This window comes from Mizuhopecten yessoensis, unplaced genomic scaffold (assembly GCF_002113885.1).
Source record: "Mizuhopecten yessoensis strain PY_sf001 unplaced genomic scaffold, ASM211388v2 scaffold6759, whole genome shotgun sequence".
Classification (NCBI taxonomy): domain Eukaryota; kingdom Metazoa; phylum Mollusca; class Bivalvia; order Pectinida; family Pectinidae; genus Mizuhopecten; species Mizuhopecten yessoensis.
Genome location: NW_018406710.1, coordinates 652,241 through 674,655, shown reverse-complemented (window position 1 = coordinate 674,655; position 22,415 = coordinate 652,241). Strand labels below are relative to the sequence as shown.

Sequence of the window (22,415 nt, the reverse complement as noted above, 5' to 3'; positions counted from 1 at the left end):
GGGGGATGATGGGAGTGTGTGTAGGGGGTTGAGGGGCGGGGCGATTGAGGGTGTGTGTGTGTGTTTTAGTCTTGTATATTTGTATGCTATATGTACTTGTATTATTGTTGCGCCTACGAGTCGTATGGCTTTCGGCTAATAAAGAATCTGATTTTGAATCTGAATCAGATCATGATAAGAGTCTACACATGTTCATAAATAAGAATGATGATATGCAAATGAACCTGAAGAACATTTCAATATAACATGCTCCTACACTTTAACACTCCCTTATAGCACCCTAATACACATTTTATTTACATTTACATATCAGCTTAGTAAACTCTGATTTCGAAAACATTAGCATATATGCAAGGAAAAAACGCTTTGCGGAATGATACCCATTTCAAATATGGCGCGGGTCAGCGAGATAACTGCTTAATGACAGCCACTGTTTAGTTCCTTCAACATCTACAAATTAAACATGGAACGTATTTGGGACTCATTATGTCTGATTATACAACAAAGTGATGCTGGCCAACGTCTTATTCCATGAATGCACATTCGAAACTATTTGACGGTTAAGTAAACAATGGCGGCTTCCTTTTACTTAATGATACTTAATGATATTTTTCAGCACAGATTCCATTCTAAGGACCCTCTTCGCTGGACTCATTAGTGTTATTATCATAATTATATGTTTTTTTGCCACATTCGTCCGCTAACACGCCCAATAAAATATGTGCGTTCATACTACCGTATAGGCCGTCAAAATGAAGGTCAATCCTTAATTATTTCCATTTCTGTTCTTACGATGTAAATCACTTAAATTTTACGTAATACATGTATTTATATTTGGGCCTCTTCAGGATGAGAGTCTTCAGAAACCTCTATTAGTTTTGATATATATATATAGTAAAAGTATTTTCTTTTCTTTCAAGGTTCCCATATTTTTGTGGATTTGCTGGAATGGTCAATTTTGCCAAATAAGATTTCCCCAGATCTTGAGTCTAGTGGTCATGTAACATAGTCTACAGTAAAGAAAAGAAAAAAATCCTACTTATTTTGTGGGTTGTACTTTTTTCCAGAAAGATTGTTACCACAAAGTCATGAAAATTAGAATGTCGCAAAAAACAAATATATTGACAGCAGCTGTCATCCTTTACCCTTCGGGAATTAAAATTCGGTCAAAACAAGAGTCCATTAAAATAAAACACTTTCACAGTATGCAGTTAGGATCGATGGGTCAAGCATCTTTCATCAAGCTAAATACCCTTTCTAGAGTCCAATGACCGATGTTGAATAAAAAATCTTTGGAAGAGTGAAAGTATCATACAAGTTAAAGGTTTTACTGTATCCCCATCTCCAAACAAACTTACTGTCCCGTACATTCATAGAATTTAATGGATCCTCATCTCCACATTCATAGAATTTAATGGATCCTCATCTCCACATTCATAGAATTTAATGGATCCTCATCTCCACATTCATAGAATTTAATGGATCCTCATCTCCACATTCATAGAATTTAATGGATCCTCATCTCCACATTCATAGAATTTAATGGATCCTCATCTCCACATTCATAGAATTTAATGGATCCTCATCTCCACATTCATAGAATTTAATGGATCCTCATCTCCACATTCATAGAATTTAATGGATCCTCATCTCCACATTCATAGAATTTAATGGATCCTCATCTCCACATTCATAGAATTTAATGGATCCTCATCTCCACATTCATAGAATTTAATGGATCCTCATCTCCACATTCATAGAATTTAATGGTGTTTTAATGATACAAATAAAGCTTCATCATCTTTTCTTTTTCCCGCCACTTTTAGGTCCTTTCTTTGATTCCTGAAGGTAAAAGAAAACTGGATTTAAATCAAGGCAGAGGGTTCAATGATACCTCTGTAACCATGACACGCTACCTTTAAATTTTACATGAAATAATGCTAGTACATCTGGAATATAATCTAGAAACTGGGAAGGATGGCTACATGAACAAGACAAATACTACAAACCCTGTACGCATGTTTTGATTTCACATTCCATGGCATGCTTTGTGAAAATAGAAGAAAATAAAGCACTATCCTTTCGTTTCTTTTGAGATGGAAAAAGTGTGACTTTACGCTGAATTTTCAAATCCTGACCAGAACCATAAAATTCACCAAATTGACCTAAATATAATATATTTTCACTACCATATCTTCTTCTTTATTCCTCTATAATTCACCTGGCACCCACATTTAAACAGGGCAGATACTGAGCAGACCTGTTCACTTGATTCTGCATTTCTTCCATTCATTCTAGTTGTAATTTACAGATGAAGGTTTCTTAATTGGTTAAAATCACATTCAAGTTTAAATGCTAAATTATAAATGATTGACCTTTTTATATTCATTATTTGCACAACCATTAGCATCCTATACTAATTTAGTGTTCAAGTATCTAGTTACCTTTGACTTGATGTAACCATGTTCCTCTAGCAGTCCCCTTGCAGCATTGTTGATGTGCTTGAAGCGATCAGGCCCCAGAAGTATCCCTCCATACCACCTTGAAACCACTACCATCACATTATCAGAATCCAAGATCTGTCCAAATGAAAACATGCCATTATCGGTACATATATACATTTACATGTATGGTCGAAGCTAGATGGTGTTCGTCAGTGTCTCTGAAGGCACCTGTCTGTTACAAGGACATTAAACAACAATAACAAACTTCATGTTCAAACCAAATATTCATCTGACTATATTGCTACTTTGATTGTATGTGTGCTATCAAAACGCATTCTCAATTATGAACAAAAATACACTGTCATCAATATCCCCCGCTCGCAGTGCAAAAGTCATTAAAACATGAATCATAAAATAAAGGTCAATATCAGCATCCACAACATGCATTCAGTAGAGCAACCCTAGATACACAATTGATGCAAGTATAACCAATATAGCACTAATTGTAGGCAAAATATAGATGAGAGCTATTCTTCTTAACCTTACATAAAGATAAAAGTAGTACATCTTAACCAAGTCAATGAAGCATAAAATATAGGTCAATAACAGCATCCACAATATGCATTCAGTAGAGCAACCCTAGATATATTACAATTGATGCAAGTATAACCAATATAGCATTTGTAGAAGGCAAGATGAGAGCAATTCTTCTTAACCAGGTGCATGGACGGTCATACGGAAGGACCCCATTTCTATACCCCCCCCCCTCCAACTCATTGAGCCAGGGATAATAACATTTTAGTTCCTTTGTCCGGTTAACAATGGTTTCATTAATTTTCATTTTTGACCTCAAAAACCTCTTCTCGGGAAATGTAGATATAGGACGCCCCTGAACAGATTTGTTGTTATATAGCATTCAACAGGATAAAATTGCGACATATAATAAACAAGAGCGATGCGAAGATATAATTTGAACTAGATTGCAGAATGGACACTTTGTGCCAGGTAAGCTAAAAAAATGCAGCATAATTTTTGCCTCAAATTTCAATGGGAATTCATTTGAATTGATTTTTCCAATATTGAAGAAAATGTTATACTCTTTACAGTACCTGTAGTAGGTGAAGCATGCGGGAGCCAGCGTTGGTTTCTCCGTCATCCTCACAGCCCTGGTAAACCGTACCACCCTGACATATCCTGTAGGCGTATATATTGTGCGTAGCATTGGCTATCTTCTTGTTTTGGTAGAGTGTGTCCAGTATCTGCTTAACCTGGGAAAAACGACAGCAGCAGCGTGAACAGCACAATCAAAGGTAGGCTATCATATAACCGTGAAACTTAAATTCTGCATAATGGTGAATCAATGGCTGGGTGTGGGGCGGGGGGAGGATATCATGTCAAAACATTTGTTATCTTGTAATCTAGAGGCATGATAACTAGTGGTTCAGAGACTTGTATACAGGTGGTTTAACGGGAAGATATGAAGTGGTTCAGAGACTTGTATACAGGTGGTTTAACGGGAAGATATGAAGTGGTTCAGAGACTTGTATACAGGTGGTTTAAAAGGAAGATGTTCAGTGGTTCAGAGACTTGTATACAGGTGGTTTAAAAGGAAGATAAAAAGTGGTTCAGACACTTGTAAACAGGTGGATTGAATGGAAGATATTAAGTGGTTCAAAAACTTGTATATGGGTGGATTAAAGGGTGGCTATCAAGTTCAGAATTTTTTATACAGGTGATTTAAAGGTTCAGAAACTTGTATACAATTGGTTTAAAGGTTGGATACCAACTGGTTCAGAAACTTGTATACAGGTGGATTAAAGGGTTGATAGCAAGTGGTTCAGATACTTTCATACTGGTGGATTAAAGGTTGGATGTGGTTTAGAAACTTTTATACAGGTGGATTAAAGGTTGGATGTGGTTAGATTTTTTTTACTATTGAATCAATGGTTGGATATCGTCTGGTCCAAAATCTTGTAATGTGGTGGATCAAATGGGGAATATGAATGGTTCCAGAGACTTGTATACAGGTGGATCAAGGTGGGGGGGTTTGGGTGCATGATATCAAGTGATCAAGAAACTCATGTCCAGGTGGATCAAAGGCAGGATATGACGTGGTCTAGAATCCTTTGATTTTGAAGCGGAGGGGAAATTAATAATCATGTTTTCCTTTTACAGATGGAACAATATTTTACTATTTCCAAGTATGACAATAGCATAACAGTAAAAATTATCAGGACTGCTTTCCGAAAACATGTTTTCGGTGTCTAAAACACATAAAGCATGACAGGTCTACATAAGGGTCTCGAAGAGGATATTCAATAGAGAGCAGTGATCGTGTGAGGGTGACTCGATTTGTTGATGTCTTGTCATGTGATGTGTTTAAGCCAATCAAGACACAATGTTACCCTGATAAGGTATAATGAAATATAATAGTCATAACAGATTATGAGAACTAAGTGCCAAGTATTTCACTGTACCTGTTTTTTATGAACCACAGGTGCCAGATGACCTTGGAATGTACTGCGTCTGTCCACAATTGGTTCTCCACTATTAATGGGAGGGCACTCCATGACTAATAAAAACGAAGAGTTACTGAATAGCTTGATAAATTTATATTAAGTCAATATACCATAATATATATCAAAGTTTTACTTTATACACAAATAATATATATGTATTAACTGTGTCCAAGACTGACCGGCTCTTTGTCAAACTATGACTAATGAGTCCTTTGTATTATTTACATTTGTATTATTTGTATTATTTACATTTGTATCATTTGTATTATTTACATTTGTATGTATTTACACTGTATATGCAAACATAACACATTGTCATATGACATTTAAATTATATCTAGGATTTGAATTATCTTGTAACTTAACACTTTTAATAGTTGACCTGTTATAATTATAAGCTAAGGGGACGTAGTTCTTTGACAGGAGGTACAAGTTAACTGTGAGTAATTTTGATGGGGTGCTATTTTTTATCTTATTTTTGTGGATTTGGTACAAGTGCAGAAATATAATTGCAAAAATTCATTCCTGGTTCTTCATTTGCTGTCCTTAAATTAACTTAGCTGTGAATAGGACACTAAATGCAATAAACCAACTTGAATCAAGACTGCATGGATGAAGTGAATCTTAACAAGTGAGCAGTCATTTGCTTTTAAATTGTACAATTTCAACGGCTAATCTGCTGTCAATATGAAAAGGAATTTTCTTTAAATTCTTACGGCACTGGGATACATGATGTGCAATAGCATGTGACCAGTTGTAAAAGAAACTTGGATGTGATACATGTAAGGCATTATGGAGGCATGGTAGTATAGTGGTAGGACGCCGCGCTCATGACCGAAGGGTTGCGGGTTCAAGTCACGTCACGGCACTGTGTTGTATCCTTGAGCAAGATACTTTACTCCGCTTGTTCCAGTCTACTCAGCTGTAAAGGAGTACGTGGTTGGGCAGTGCTAGAATTGTTAAATGCTAGCTGTGAACGCCGAAATGGCAGCACCGGCTGTATGCGCTCCAGGGAGTGGAAAAAGATATTGGCTGGTTGCAAAGGCCCTATAACCACGAATAATAATTTGTGAATCCAGTTTGAGACGACCTATGAACTAGGTTGCGATAAAGCGGTATGTAATAACCTCAAATTATTATTATTATCATTATGTAAAAAGCCGTCTCTAATTGCCTAGCCAAGCTCTGGTTCATCAATTGGTTAGAGATTCTTAAAAAAAATGCCCTTATTAAAAAAATTACAGACTATACAGTATTGCTGATCTGCATATTTATTTTTTCAACTATTCAACTGTCTAAGAGGATAGTTTTTATATTGTTTTTTTGTTTTTTGTTAACATTCTTGCAACAACCAAGATAATATGAATATGAGGGATTAATAATGAGCATATAGGCACGCTAATAAAAACATTTAATGTACATGTTCATTAAAACCTTGTTATACTTCCGTTGTTTAACTAGCCACATTCTGAAATCATAAAGGGGTTTGACGATATGTGGAGGGAAACTTGTAAATAAGAATTGTTAAGAGAAAAGGAAAAAGGACCCTTGAAATTGCAGTATGCAAAGTGAGCAATGAAATGAGGGGGGGGGGGGGGGGGCATTAATCATATTGTGGATTACATACTTATATAAGATAAAGCCATTTCACTCTAACGAGATAAATTAATGGGAATTACGGCACATACCTTCTCCATCGTCTGGTTGTTCAATTGTGGTGATTACCAGGTCAGAGAGGTCAAATTCACCGTCATTTTCATCCTCATCCCTGACAGCTGATGCTGACTGTGAAGTTTGTGGTGAAGAATCTGAAAATTCAAAAACATTGTCTAAACTGGATTCTGACCTTTCAGATTCTGGAACCTCTGTAACATGACCTTTAACTTATAGATACAACTTCTACCAACTTAAAAAAATTAGGAAAAACTTCAACAGGTCGAAGGCTAAATGTCAGTATATGTTTCTATGTGAAAACCTGTTTAATATGAAAACTGGGACAGGTCCATATGATCAGATAGTCAGTTTAGACAGGTTTCACAGTACATCAGTTAGACTTCAGGTAATACAAATCTATGAGATTATAGTTACAACTGACAAGTGATAATGCAAACAAACATTTTTTACCAATTCACATTGTACTGTAAGCAATGAGAAAAAGACAAGAGATATCTGTCTATAAATAAGAGATTTAAAATCAATTCAGTCAAAAATGAGGCATAACCATCTGTTGATTGACTATATATTGCCTATACATAGCTAGTTGTGTCTGTGCTACCCTTAAATTAACCTCCCATATTGACTATGGTTTAATTATGCCGTAAACTACCTCCTGGACTATGCTTCCAGACAGATTATCTTTTAGTTGTGCCTACACTACCTCACAGATTGACTATCGCCTAGTTAAGCCTGCACTACCTCCCAGATTAACGTCTAGTTGTGCCTGCACTTCCTCCCAGATTGACCTACCTGATCACTGACTTTATCTTCTAGTTGAGCCTGTACTACCTCCCAGAATAACCTACCTGACTAACTATCTTCTAGTCGAGCCTGTACTACCTCCCAGATTAACCTACCTGCTTGACTATCGTCTATTTGTGCCTGCAGTACCTCCCAGATTATCCTACCTGACTGACTATCTTCTTGTTGAGCCTGTACTACCTCCTAGATTGACCTACCTGATTGACTATCGTCTAGTTAAGCCTGCACTACCTCCCAGATTAACGTCTAGTTGTGCCTGCAGTCCCTCCCAGATTAACCTACCTGATTAACTATCTTCTAGTTGTGCCTGCAGTACCTCCCAGACTAACCTACCTGACTGACTATCTTCTAGTTGAGACTGTATACTACATCCCAGATTAACCTACCTGATTAACTATCTTCTAGTTGTGCCTGCACTACCTCCTAGGTTAACCTACCGGACTGGCTATCTTTTAGTTGAGCCTTTACTACCACCCAGATTAACCTACCTGACTGCCTATCTTCTAGTTGAGCCTGTACTCCCCCCCAGAATAACCTCCCTGACAAACTATCTTCTAGTCGAGCCTGTTCTACCTCCCAGATTAACCTCCCTGATTGACTATCGTCTAGTTGTTCCTGCAGTACCTCCCAGATTAACCTCCCTGATTGACTATCGTCTATTTGAGCCTGTACTACCTCCCAGATTCACCTACCTGACTGACTATCTTCTAGTCGAGCCTGTACTCCCTCCCAGATTGACCTCCCTGATTGACTATCGTCTAGTTGTTCCTGCAGTACCTCCCAGATTAACCTCCCTGATTGACTATCGTCTATTTGAGCCTGTACTACCTCCTAGATTGACCTACCTGATTGACTATTGTCTATTTAAACCTGCACTACCTCCCAGATTAACCTATCTGACTGACTATCTTCTAGTTGATCCTGTATACTACCTCCCAGATTAACCGACCTGATTGACTATCGTCTAGTTAAGCCTGCACTGCCTCCCAGATTAACGTCTAGTTGTGCCTGCCCTTCCTCCCAGATTGACCTTCCTGATCACTGACTTTATCTTCCAGTTGAGCCTGTGCTACCTCCCAGAATACCCTACCTGACTAACTATCTTCTAGTTGAGCCTGTATACTACCTCCCAAATTAACATACCTGATTGACTATCGTCTAGTTAAGCCTGCACTACCTCCCAGATTAACGTCTAGTTGTGCCTGCCCTTCCTCCCAGATTGACCTTCCTGATTGACTTTCGTCTAGTTGTGCCTGCAGTTCCTCCCAGATTAACCTACCTGATTGTATATCGTCTATTTGTGACTGCACTAAATGTACCTCCCAGATTAACCTCCCTGATTGACTATCGTCTAGTTAAGCCTGCACTACCTCCCAGATTAACCTACCTGATTGACTATCGTCTATTTGTGCCTGCACTACATGTACCTCCCAGATTAACCTACCTGATTGACTATTGTCTAGTTAAGCCTGCACTACCTCCCAGATTAACGTCTAGTTGTGCCTGCACTTCCTCCCAGATTGACCTACCTGATCACTGACTTTATCTTCCAGTTGAGCCTGTACTACCTCCCAGATTAACCTACCTGACTGACTATCTTCTAGTCGAGCCTGTATACTACCTCCCAGATTAACCTACCTGATTGACTATCGTCTAGTTGTGCCTGCAGTACCTCCCAGATTAACCTACCTGACTGACTATCTTCTAGTCGAGCCTGTATACTACCTCCCAGATTAACCTACCTGATTGACTATCGTCTATTAGTGCCTGTACTACCTCCCAGATTGACCTACCTGATTGACTATCATCTAGTTGTCCCTGCAGTACCTCCCAGATTAACCTATCTGACTGACTATCTTCTAGTTGTGCCTGCACTACCTCCTAGGTTAACCTACCGGACTGACTATCTTTTAGTTGAGCCTGTACTATATAGCTACCTCCCAGATTAACCTACCTGACTGACTATCTTCAAGTTGAGCCTGTATACTACCTCCCAGATTAACCTACCGGACTGACTATCTTTTAGTTAAGCCTGTACTACCACCCAGATTAACCTACCTGATTGACTATCGTCTAGTTGGGCCTGCAGTACCTCCCAGATTAAACTATCTGACTGACTATCTTCTAATTGTGCCTGCTCTACCTCCTAGGTTAACCTACCGGACTGCCTCTCTTTTAGTTGAGCCTGTACTATATAGCTACCTCCCAGATTACCCTACCTGATTGACTATCGTCTATTTGTGCCTGTACTACCTCCCAGCTTGACCTACCTGATTGACTATCGTCTGGATGTGCCTGCAGTACCTCCCAGATTAACCTATCTGCCTGCCTATCTTGTAGCTGTGCCTGCACTACCTCCTAGTTTAACCTACCGGACTGACTATCTTTTAGTTAAGCCTGTACTACCACCCAGATTAACCTACCTGATTGACTATTGTCTAGTTAAGCCTGCACTACCTCCCAGATTAACGTCTAGTTGTGCCTGCACTTCCTCCTAGGTTAACCTGCCGGACTGACTATCTTTTAGTTGAGCCTGTACTACCACCCAGATTAACCTACCTGATTGACTATTGTCTAGTTGAGCCTGCACTACCTCCCGGATCCGTTCAATCCAAAGATAGATCATGCTTTCCCCAAGGTTTTCACTGCAGCAGAAAGTAGAACAATAATAACAGCTAATAATCATGATCTGATTGTGTATTACAATGAAAAGGACCAAATGTTCTCCAATGAAAACTTTACTCTTCATTGAATTTCATTTCAATTAAGAAAATATCAAGCTACAATCAAGTAGATTATTGAGGTATAGTATTAATCTCAGATTGTTCCAGCTGTACAAATACATATTTTTTTTGCAGTTACTTCATGTATAATATAAAATATTTTTTTCTTTTATCTTCTGGTGTTTTTGTTCTGTTTCACAATTCACAGAACACAAATGCATGTACTAGCTTTTATTACGGGCATCGGGGTTCTAGGATCCTTGAAAAAAACCTTTTAATTGTATAGGTCTTACCTCCCTTCCCTCATATTCAAAAATATTACACACAATTATAAGTATGAATTCCTGAATTTGTCCAATTCAAATTCGACCTTTGTTTGTTTTTTTATAAATATTGACCAAGTTTCATAATAATCCTGTCATATCTGATGAAGTTATTGTGCAGAAGCCATTGACCAATCAAAACACAATTGACTAATAACATATGCACAGATTTTGCTTCACTTAGATTTTAAAACTGAAAAGCATGTGCACATGCCTAACGGTGTACATGCTTAACAAGTTTCATCAATATCAAACAATATTTAATCAAGTTTAATTAAGTTATCGTGTGGAAAACCAAGTGAGGATGGATGGACAGACATATATTGCATATGTCACAAAAAATATGTCCAATCGTTTTTTTTACAGGCATAGAGAAAATATAGGATTCCATTTGGAAATATGCTTTTGACCTGATCAATCTGAAAAAAATTCTCAATCATTTGACCAAAGAGTATGAACCGTGGAATGAAGAAAAATAAATCAACTTCTGGGTCTTTGTGAATGTATAGTGGTGAGCACTTGTATTAAGTTTTTGCTTTGTTTCACCTACTTTTTAAGTTTTTAAGTCTCCAGCTAATGATATTTATATTTCAACTTCTGTACTATGTTGTTTTAGACTTATTAAAAGTCTTAAGACACTTACCAATAGATATCGGCTAACGAATCTTCCAGAGTCTGTTTTTCCTCTCTGCGAAGCCAAGGGGCCCTTGTGAAAAACATGAATGGTTACTGATACACGTATCGCTACAGCAAAAACCGAAACGATTGGCACTGTTCTTTCTTGCTGTTGTATATTGCATATGTAAGTTTGTATGTGGAAAATTTCAATTTGCAGAACAGAAATTTTCGTTTCCATGCTGAATTCCTCGATTCACTGTGCTATGAAGAATACAGAAACAAAGCACTATCCCTAAATTACCCTGTATTTAGTAACAACAAAAACATAAAATACACCATGTAGTACCAAAAACTGGTCCCTGCAGCTGGTAGGACGTAAAAAATTGTACCTGCTGCCCCCATTGCATGATCGTAAGAGGTGACTAAATTTGGGATTTTATCTATTCTCTTCTTTCTAAACAACTTTCCTCTTCCCTAATGTCTCCGTTGACAATGCCTCACTTTTGGTCTTTCAAGATTCAAGATTCAAGAAGCTTTATTTAAAGTCGCATAAACATAATAACATTAGCACTGTAGTGCTATTCTCGCGACAAAACATATGTAAAATTTAACAAGGATCACAGAACTTATGAATAAATATAAAAACAGGACACCAATTCAAATTAGATATGCTAAAATTATACAGTAGAGCATATTATATCACACTTGAATGTCACACAAGTGTTACAAAAGACAAGTTAAGACACTTTAATAGTGTAATGTACATATATGCTAATGTAGCAAAGTGTAAAAATTTACAGGATATATACTACCGTAATATAGTGTGAATTAAAAGGAGACAATGAAGTCATAAATAGAAACAGAGCTATAATTATGAGATTGTAAAAAAGTAATGATCTTTTAAATAATGGAGCTCAAATCTAAAATAAATATCAATTATATGATAAGTATATTACTGAAGTATATTAAATTAAATAACACAAGCAGCAGTGAAATTAAATAGTTGTAGTATAAAACATGTAGGTAGATTCCAAAGGGGGACAACTCACACTATATGGTGTGTGCAGATAGCACATGAGCAGACATTTTTGTTCCAGGTGCGGAGCAGCCAATGAAACGACTTATAGTTTTCAGCTAATCGAAGTTCATTTGGTAAGCTGTTCCACACCTGGGAAGCAGCAAATCGGAAAGATTTCTTTCCATTTGTGAAGGTGTTCACCTTTGGGATCTTTACCAGGTTATCTTGTCTCAGGTTGTAAAAAACTTCTTTCCTCTCAACAAGATTTTGCAAAATTGATGGAGAAATTTCATTTAAAATTTTAAAAACTTCAGAGGCGATATCTTTCATACGTTTTACATGTAAAAAATCAAGTTTGTGTTTTCTAAGAATATCAATGACTGGGGAAACATAATCATTTTCAATAAAACGAAGTGCTCGTTCCTGAACTTTTTCCATTTTTTCAAGTATTTGTCAATGTACAAAAAGTGCCAGGCAAGTGGACAATAGTTAAAATTTGATAGAATAAAAGACTTAAAAATGGTCATTTTTCCTTTCTTTGTAAGATTGTTTCCCAGTCTTTTTAAAACAGCAAGTTGTTTAGCAGCATTTCTGCAAAGGCGAGATATATGTACATCAAATTTAAGAAGAAAGTCAATATCCACACCTAAAAGTTTCACACTGTCTCCACAAATAATCTCAAGGCTTTCAATATTAAAAGATTTGATAGTGTTACTTTTCTTTTTTCCAAAACATATTGCCTGAAAGGGCCTGTTTCCAGTAATGTTAATTCTCCATAGGAGCCTGCCCCCGTATAATTTCTTATCTAGCTCAACTACTGTTTTTTTCTTTTCCGAAGAATAATTTTACACCTTTCCGACACCCAGATTTCATAATTTCAGTGAAAATGTATTTTTATAAAGTTGTCAATTTCAGCATCAAAGACATAAGTTCGTAAATAAAAGAAGGTTATCTCGAAATTGTAATTCGCAACATAGTATAAATTTCTTTTGATAAATATTTCCAAAACATCGTGTTTATTCATAAAACAAAAAAAAAAATATTCTCGGATGAAAATGCACTTGCAGAGACACAATTATGAAGAAAAATGCCATAAAATTGCAATTTTCTCCCGTTATATAGTTTTGGATGCAAATTTCCATCAGAAAATCGGATAGAGCTTTACTTGTTTCATATGTGTACCAAAAATCAGCTAATTCCATGTGGTGGAACGTTCTCATATCGCCGCCTGAATGTGGTTGTAAATTGAAAGAAAAGGGGAAATGAGTAACAACCTTGTCTGAAACCCTATTATATAGCTTATTATATACAAACTTTTATATTGAATATCAGAGCGGATATTTTCATGACAGTTTTATGATGTGTAACGACTAAATAAACAGTATCGATATAAAGATTTACACTGAGGACACCCTGATACATGAATACTGTTCTATCTCAAGTTGTCCTCTTCTGAATTTTCTGATCGTGTGGCCTTGTACATTTATCCGTATCTTCTTGTCTTTGTCTATACGTTTACGGAATCATTGACTCGACGCTAGCTATTCTTGTCTCACTTTCCTTGTTTTATTGTCCCATCTCCAAAGCGTTGTGGCTCTGTCAGGGTTGGGACCCTGACTTGTCTCACTTTCTTTGTGCCTGCCGACCACGCCACATCGAATAGATAGATTATCCATATGAAATACTTTATTTTGTTCTAAGTAATCAATCAATTCTGCGCTTCTTGGAGGTATTGAATGTGATTTATTATATTGTCTTGTTATTTTGTGTAATTAGTTGTTCGTTATTTATCACACATTTTCGCATAATTGTACCAAACTACTAAGTATTAGCTGTTTACAGCAATCATCGGTGGCTTGCTATTTTGTTACTTTATCGACGCTTCATAAACCAATCGTTATTGTTTCAAGATGGAGGGTAAATGTGTTGGAGAAGGGTGTCAAGTATACTTCAAGAAACGTAGTGGCAATAAGAACAGAAGTGCACGCAATGTAAATAGTCCACAATATAAATGGCTCCTAGATACGCTGGTGCAACAAGGATTGATGTCAGCAAAGGAACAAGCACTTATTTGCCAGAAGTGCTACATGAAGTATCTTCGGAACAAAAATCAGCCTGAACCTGAACCCGAGCAGAACCAGGAAATAGAGGAAGAAGACGACTCCCCGTCCCATATCCTGCCGTTGCTGACCCTTCATGATCTTTTGAATGGATCATCTTCACACAAAAAATGCTGTCTCTGTCTTGTTACCTTTGCAAGAAATGGAACAAAATCATCAGTCTTACCAAAACGTGCAAGACATCACCTGATCTATTCACACAAACTGTGGTGTCCCACCTCATCCCGCGTCTGCTCCATTCACCTTATTGGTAACGACTTAGATCCGTCTACAGAGGTTGTCCTTGATGGTAGAGGTTCCTTGGAATCTCAGTTACCATCAAAATCGTCCGAAATCATTAATGACCTCCTAGAGGTGTCGCACGTCCTTTCACAGAACCAGTCTGCGTTTACAATAAGCTTTTCTTCTCTTGATGACTCGGCATGCATGGCCTGGACAGGTTGGTCCAAAGATCAGTTCCTCGAAATCCACTCGCACTGTTCCCCATATCTTTCATCTGGTATATATACCAAGACTACACACGATGCTCTATTACTGTTCTGGGTAAAACTGAAAACCGACATTTCCTGGAGTCAGTGTTCTTCTCTTTTTGGAATTTCCAAGTCAAGTGTGTCCAAAACTTTCCACTCCATAGTACAGGCATTAGACACATCGATAGTCCCACAATTTCTAGGTCCGGATCACTTGACAAGAGAACAGTTGCTCGGGCACAATACTGTCTTTTCAGAAGCATTTTTTGGAGATAAAGCCACTGCCATATTAGATGGCACCTATATTTATATCCAGAAAAGCTCCGACCACAAGCTCCAGAGAATGTCCTACTGTGGCCAGAAGAAGAGAAACTATCTCAAATTCATGAGCATCGCCTTACCAGATGGCTACATTCTGGACACAGTAGGACCATTCACTGGCAGCGAAAATGATGCTACAATTACAAAAAAAGTCATGGACAAGCTAGTTACTTGGCTACAACCAGACGACAACGTTGTCGTTGACCGAGGTTTTAGAGATGTCCTACCAGTTCTCGAAGCCTCTGGCCTCAATGCTAGCATGCCGTCATACCTGAAACCCGGTCAAAGTCAACATTCTGACGTCCAAGCAAATCTTGACAGAACTATCACCAAATCGAGGTGGATTGTGGAATCCTATCATGGTCGTCTGAAACACTGGACGTTCTTCCGAACGCAATTGGTGTCTAACAGCTTTATCAATGTCATCGAGGCTTTGCTTCGAACCGTCACAGCCTGTCTGAATGGTATTAGAGGACCGATCTACCAGAGATCTCCAGAGAGAGATGCCAAAGATAGGCTAATGGCTGAACGTATGAAGGACCGTTTGACAACACCGAATGGTTTAGCTCAGAGAGTCAAGACAGATCCGGATCTATCTAGACGGGCAAGGTCCGAGTTTGTCAAGATGGATGCATCTTCCGTACTGTTTCCCCGTCTCGATCTTGATTACTTGAGAACCATTACGTGTGGAACGTATCAGATATCTCTGGCTCCTGGTTACATCGCCGAACATTTAAGTGATGACGGAGACTATGAGGTGTGGCTTTACCAGCACTCCCCAGACCTTCTCCGATGTCAAATACATTCTCGACACAAAAGCCAAACGAAATATAACGTTTGGATACGGTTCACCGTTTCACCCGATGTTGAGGCCCCAATAAAGGACTACTACTGCCAGTGCCCAGTTGGAGAGAGAACGATGGGAATGTGTGCGCACATCTCCAGTATCTTGTACTACCTTGGGTATTACAGGACGCTGGAAAACCCTCGACCATTACAACCACAGGTAAAGAAATTCCGACAAAACTTGAAATAGTTTTCCATGCGGCAACGGAGTGCATATGTCGAAAGTATGTTTGGGGCTCGATATGAAAGATCCCCGTTACCATGTGACTAACCAAACTTATAAATATAGGTATTATACAATCGCCCGTAGCTATGAACACTCCCGTAAATGCGAAAACCAACCAAAATCATAAGGAACACGTTTTGTTTGTTGTTCTGTCTATTTGTCAGCCAATGTCTTCAACCACGGGGACTTGTGAAGTAGCCATCTTGGATTTTTTTTATGAAAAAGTGTTTCTCTCACTTTTTTTCATATCTGTGTACATATTCTCAACATACCGAGCAAATACTCTCGTTTTTTTGTTAATTATCTAAAGAAAGTCGAAAATCGGCAATTCAACCATAGGCTAATTCAACCCAACATTTGAAAATGTTCCACCACTTACATTTTGATGATTTTTCCTCTCATCAATAGCATATTACGTACTGTTTAATAGGATAAAAATTGGTTTGCATCCAACGCCCATAAAAGGGTGTATTCTCTAAAAAACACAGTTTTTGTGTCTAAAATGTTATCATCGAAAATGGCATTTTTGAGATTGTTTCTTCCATAAAACAGCCAAATGGCGCGATGGAAACATGATTTTTTGTCACAATCATGCCATGAATGTATTCTTTACGGTGACCATCATTTGATTAGATTTTCATTAATATTTTACATAACATGCACATTTTATCAACACTTAGACAGCTTCTGAAAGGTACAACTTTGAGGAGCCATAAAAAACAAACCAAGTGACCTAAATCTTTATACTTTATAGATTTGTGACCACAACGGCATGGGCAATGCACCACCAACAGGAAATTTGAATCAGAGAAGGGGCCGTTTTGGAAACCGGCCCTTTCTCTGGATTGGCCTTTTTACCATTAAAATCAAACCATTCTATAAGAACTTTGCTCTCTTCTTCTAAACAATCTTTCATATATAGATAATTGTCACAAATCTTAGAGAGCGTGTTGTCATCTGCGTAATTGTATAAAATACATTTGTCTACAAAGGTAAAAATATCATTCATAAAAATATTAAAAATTAGAGGTCCTACATTAGAACCCTGGGGGACCCCCTTCTTTACATCAGTCCATTCGCTTGTCTCTGGCCCCAGTCTGACCTGCTGTTTTCTGCCACTCAGGTAGCTGCTGATGAAGTCATTAGATGTCCCCTGGCCGAGTCATACCAGAGTCTGTAAAAATGGTAGTTTCTACTCCTGCTTTACGCTCAGCAATTTAGGAGTGGGACGACTGGTTCGCCTGTTGTCAGTATAATGTGACTGGGTGGGGTGTGCTGCTTGGTGTCTTCGGCAGTATGTTTCAGTGAGGTAGCGCTATAAAGTCGGCATCAGTTCCGCTCTATCACAGGGAGACAAACACGAACAAGTCGCAGTCTCACAAAACAAACATGCATACACTACACACATGCATCTTGCATACAGGAAAGGCCGTCCTTAAATGACCATAGCTGATGATAAGATGTTAATTAAACAATACTAAATCAAACCAAACCAAAAACTCTGACTTAAACTGTTATATCATACCTAATGATTATGTGAAGACAAGAAAATTCAGTTTATGAAAATAATCAGTTTATAATAATTGAGTCTAATGTCAACACTTACGTCAGCTGGTATAAGGGAGGTGACTCTGTCGGATAGCCGGGAGGCATGGTAATCTGAAGATACAAACAGTAACATTTTTAAGTTGAGACACTCTTGGTTTTCAACTGATGACTATAGCAAAAAGGCATATGTTTCAAGTTACAAAAAAATCCTTTGACCACAAATAGCTTAGTCAGCACCTTAATTTTCCATAGATATACAAAGACTCTTTTTAGCCCTATATATACATTTTAAAATACAAATTGAGATTACATTTACTATTTCAAAAATCTTTACTACATTTTTATAAAAAGACTCATACACCAATGCTATGAATCATAAGTATCAATATGGTAATATTTGAAATACTATAATCATCTCTTTCACTTAAATATTAAGATGTACCAATGTGTCAATTAATCGGTTCGTCACTAAATGGTTTTTTTTTATAGTTCATTGGGCTTTACCCCTATGTAACTTTAGTAGACTCTACCATGCTTTGATCTGGATGAGTCCATTATGGTCTACAGTGGTGAAAAGGTTAATTAAGGATCCCTGTGCCACTGCCAAAACTGTAACTATATATGCAAGCTAGTGCACTGGAAACTGATTTTGCCAGCATGACTCTAGCTCTGATAAACCATTTCTGGAGGAAAAAAACCCCCATATTTTTTAGATTTTTAAGAAAAATAATACAGATGAAATTAACAAAAACAAAAACAAATCAACAAGTGTACTATTCTAAAAAGATCTGCGGAAGTGGACAGGGATTTGAACTGTGGACTTCATATTGTCAACTCATTCACCCCTGAAATTTCATAATGAACTATACCAAGCATCTGAAATGGAAGAGCTCAAATATGTCTTTAGGGGTGAATGAGTTAATTACCCATTGCTCTGGTAATTGACTGAGCTGCCTGGTCAGAAGTGTCCTCGCACAACTGTGCTACAGTATTACACCAAATAAAAATAATGGGTTAAAAAAGCTGTGCATACATACTAGTGATAGGCTGATGATCGTTTATAATCCAAAATCGATCGGTTTGCCCTTCCAGATTCTGGTCATCGATTACAATTTCCATAACTGATATAATCGGTTGATCATTGAAATCAAAGTGTTTAAACGTCTTCCAAGTGAAGTGTGCTTTGAAAGTCATATATTGTTATGATTTATACTACATGTATATGATTGATAAAAATGCATAAAAGTTGCTTGATATCCATTCAGTATACAAGAACGAAAACCTAATGTATAGTGAACAACTCTGTCTATTGATGTAATAGTAGTGTTCTCGCTTAATTATTTGGGTTTTCAGTCCCATAAAATTACAAACTGATTCCGCAATACGTCATCCAGCGGTTTACTAACTTCCAATTACAAACTGATTATCGATTATGATTTTAAACAGATAGCCCATCACTATTATATTGCATACAAAGAACTGCAGTGAAGTGGAACAAGGATCCTCAAGACTGAATGCTATGAGACAAAGTAATGGAGACATACCTCCACATTGATGGTTCTGTGTGATTTCGGGTCCTCATTTCTGACTTGTATGCTGTAGATGTGGGCTTGTTCACTGACCACACACCAGTCATCTCCGTAAATGGCTGCAAGCGCTTCCACCTCTTCTTCCTGTGAAATAAAGACTATTGTCTGACCATTCTTTATCCTATTTTGTATCAATTTAACACGAGACCTCCATTTCAACATGATAAAGAGGCTGATAAGGGTTGCGGGCTGTTACACAGTGCAGTATGGAAACGGTCATATTGTAGCATTTTAATCGGACACTTCATATCAACATCTGGTCTCCATTTCTAACCGAGAAAGAGGCTGATACTTACGGTTGAGGGTTTTTAGTATTGAAAGTTGGAAGCGGTCATATCGTAACGTTTTAATCGGACACTTCATATCAACCAGAGTAAGAGGCTGATATAGGGTTGCTACAGGATGAAGTATTGAAATTGTCATATTATAACTTTTTAAACATATACTTCACATTTTAAATACTTAATGACAGCGTCAACATCATCAGCATGTAACAACCACTATCAAGATTAACTGAGGTGGGATTTTTCTTAAATATTTCGGAAGTTAAAAGGATAAATATCATGATGGGTGGATATTGGTTGGTTTTGAAAATTGCTTATGCAGAGCTAACATTATTGCACATGCAGTTAATGAACAATACTACAGATAAGTACATGTATAATATAAAAAGCTATTACATTGTATCTGCTTTTATTAAACGAATGTGTATGCAATCATCAACATTACTTTGATTTACTTGTGTCCATGGTAATTTGCATGCACTAACCTACAAATATTATTTTGTTTTGGGTTGTGTTATAACTGTGTTTGAGTAAAAGGGGTGTAAGAATGCAAACTTTGCTAGTACAAAAACCAAACCTTTAGCTATAGATAGAGTCTGCCCAGTATTTTGAAAGCCCCATATTTTGAAGATCTGTTAGAATGATGTCCAATATCATAGCTGTCAATGCAACCCTCCCTCATTTTTACCAATCTCCCTCATTCAAGTCCAAACTCACACAAACTCAAAATCTACATTCTGTGGTCAGATGTATAATCTAGTTGCTGCAGGGAGTGTGTAATGATCATAACAGATGTGTCTGATTGTAATGACTGCTTTTTGGAGTTATTTTGATACAAAAAAAGGAAAAGACAAATTAAGCAAAGCAGTTTTAGTCACATTTCAAACACTTAATTCTACTTCATTGGAAATGTGGAATGAAGGGAATTTCTGCCAAAAAATCAATTTAGGGTATTCAGAAAACAGGTATTTTGCATATTATAGGTGTCATTAAGGAACTCTGAGACCTTTAAAGAGGGAATTTTATTATCTCCCAAATTAATCTTCTGGGGGAGAAAGTACATGAAATATATACAACTGCAACATTTTGGATAGATTAATCCGGATGTATAAAAAAACCTCTATTTATATAATACCTGTACACACACTGTCAAATATACACCCTCTGTAGCAACTCTCTCTGTAGGAGATCATTGTCATATTTGGTTAAAATGAAGGTTTTTGAATTTTTGATCAAATTGAGGGAGTGACTCCCACTAATGACTCATTTTTATGAGGGGTTAGGGATTTTACCAGATGTTTTACAGGGTCTCTTATTATAGGCCTATTAACATTAGAATTGGCCCTAAAATCAATAGTACATTTTGCTTTTAAACACAATAAACAACTTGATTTTACTGCATAAACATCATTATCATATTAATGATTGATGTGAAATTATACTGTGTTCAATACGACATCATAATTATAGCATACATACAATTTCAAAAAGATAGGAGAACAAACAAAGAGATTTGAAAATCATTCTCCCAACATTTGATAAACATATTTAGTTTATCCGCAGAGCCATGTCAAAACGTAGGGTTAATTGCATTTATGAATGAATCCAGTGATTGGCGTTCTGTCAAATAATCGCGGGAACATGAGACCAACAACGGGTGCCCCGCCCCATCCCTTACGGTTCATATATATTTTATCTTTTCTATTACACAAAAAAACATGTTCTAGTTACGTCACGTTTAATTTGATGGTCTAAGTACTGGTTTGAACTAGCTAGGCAGTTAGTAAATCATTCAGTTATAGCCCCACTACTCAAGCAACGGCTACTTATCAACTATACCTGTCTTGTGGAAGCGTCATCTGACATTGCTTATCTCCGTTTAATCATATACCACATTTTCTTGTACGTGACCAGCTTGTCAGATTTCACCGACTTGTGATACACATTGCAGTACGGGCGCGGCCATTTTGTACAAATCACGTGATAAAACAAAAGTCACGTGGCAGTTGATAGGGAGGACGCTTCATGCCTATAAGCTATAGGAGTTCATAAACTTGTACTCGGGTTCTGGCAATCTGATTAAAATCATAATCATAGTAATCTTATACTTGAGTGTTTGTTTGTCTTGTATCATGTGTGTCGTTCAACGAAACCAGAACTTAATCTAAAATAGAGAGATATTTATCAGTCTGGCTACTTCATAATTTGATGCTAAATTGTTGAAATCCAGCTTGCAGGAGCTTCTGAGCTTCCCCAGGGACGTAACCAGGACTATGAGTATATGGAAGCATACGAAGCTCGAAACGCCGAGTAGGGGTGGGTTTGGGAGGGGGGTTACCCCCTCCTGAGTTTGGGGGGGTCCAGGGGGGGTTTTTCCGCCCCCCCCCCCCCCCCCGAAATTTTTTTTTTAATCTGGAACCCACTCTGATGCAGTTTGAGACATACAATACCTATCCATTTCATATTTGGCTTTTAATATTTTTTATCAAAAGCGCGTAATAATTAATTCAACCTGATATACGTAGACGATCATGCGCCCGTTATCTGAAAAAAGGTATACTTGAAAAAATTACGTGGAAGCCCGTGCGTCCGTGCGTACGCCTGGTTACGTCCCTGCTTCCCCATCATGGACCCTCTACCAGGGCAACCGTAATTACGCCTCCCGTTCAGAAAATTCTGGCCTAGGACTATTGAAATGTTAAGTAACGCCTAATACCCTAGAATTTGGAATTTCTCGTTATTGGTCTACTGCTGTTAAGATCCATGCAATCATTTTAATATACCATAGACAATTAATGGAGAGAATTCGTCATAAAAAAATGTCAAACCCTGACACTTTAACTATAAAATGTACATGCTCCAAGTCAGGAACCGTTACATTAGTGCAT

The 22,415-nt window shown here is 37.6% G+C and overlaps 1 protein-coding gene across 3 annotated transcripts; it reads right to left on the bottom strand.

Annotated features, from left to right (window-relative positions):
• Positions 1–35: 35 nt before the first annotated feature.
• LOC110452607 (protein IMPACT-like) lies at positions 36–21,499 on the bottom strand. 3 transcript variants are annotated; one of them, XR_002463206.1, is made up of 11 exons: positions 21,367–21,499; positions 19,199–19,327; positions 17,713–17,765; positions 11,131–11,193; positions 10,001–10,086; positions 6,652–6,771; positions 4,922–5,016; positions 3,554–3,712; positions 2,445–2,579; positions 1,747–1,842; positions 36–1,714 (listed from the first exon to the last, which is right to left on the bottom strand). XR_002463206.1 is itself a non-coding variant. In XM_021501242.1 (11 exons), exons 1-11 carry the CDS (start codon positions 21,391–21,393, stop codon positions 1,798–1,800), a joined length of 912 nt encoding a protein of 303 aa, XP_021356917.1. In that variant the 5' UTR covers positions 21,394–21,499; the 3' UTR covers positions 36–1,797. The 3 variants fall into 3 exon arrangements, 2 of the variants coding, with proteins under 2 accessions (XP_021356917.1, XP_021356916.1); XM_021501242.1 differs by adding an exon at positions 9,661–9,685 and having other exon boundaries at positions 36–1,842; positions 10,026–10,086; XM_021501241.1 differs by having other exon boundaries at positions 36–1,842.
• Between the last annotated feature and the right edge of the window lie 916 nt (positions 21,500–22,415).

What these genes read in the sequence shown, in the direction of transcription:
- LOC110452607 (XM_021501241.1), bottom strand. Translation starts at nt 21,393, where the DNA reads ATGTCAGATGACGCTTCCACAAGACAG. An exon ending in ATGACGCTTCCACAAGACAG is followed by an intron (nt 19,328 to 21,366) that starts GTATAGTTGATA and finishes TTTATTTCACAG; the next exon opens with GAAGAAGAGGTGGAAGCGCT. An exon ending in ATGGTTACATCAAGTCAAAG is followed by an intron (nt 1,843 to 2,444) that starts GTAACTAGATAC and finishes TTTTACCTTCAG; the next exon opens with GAATCAAAGAAAGGACCTAA.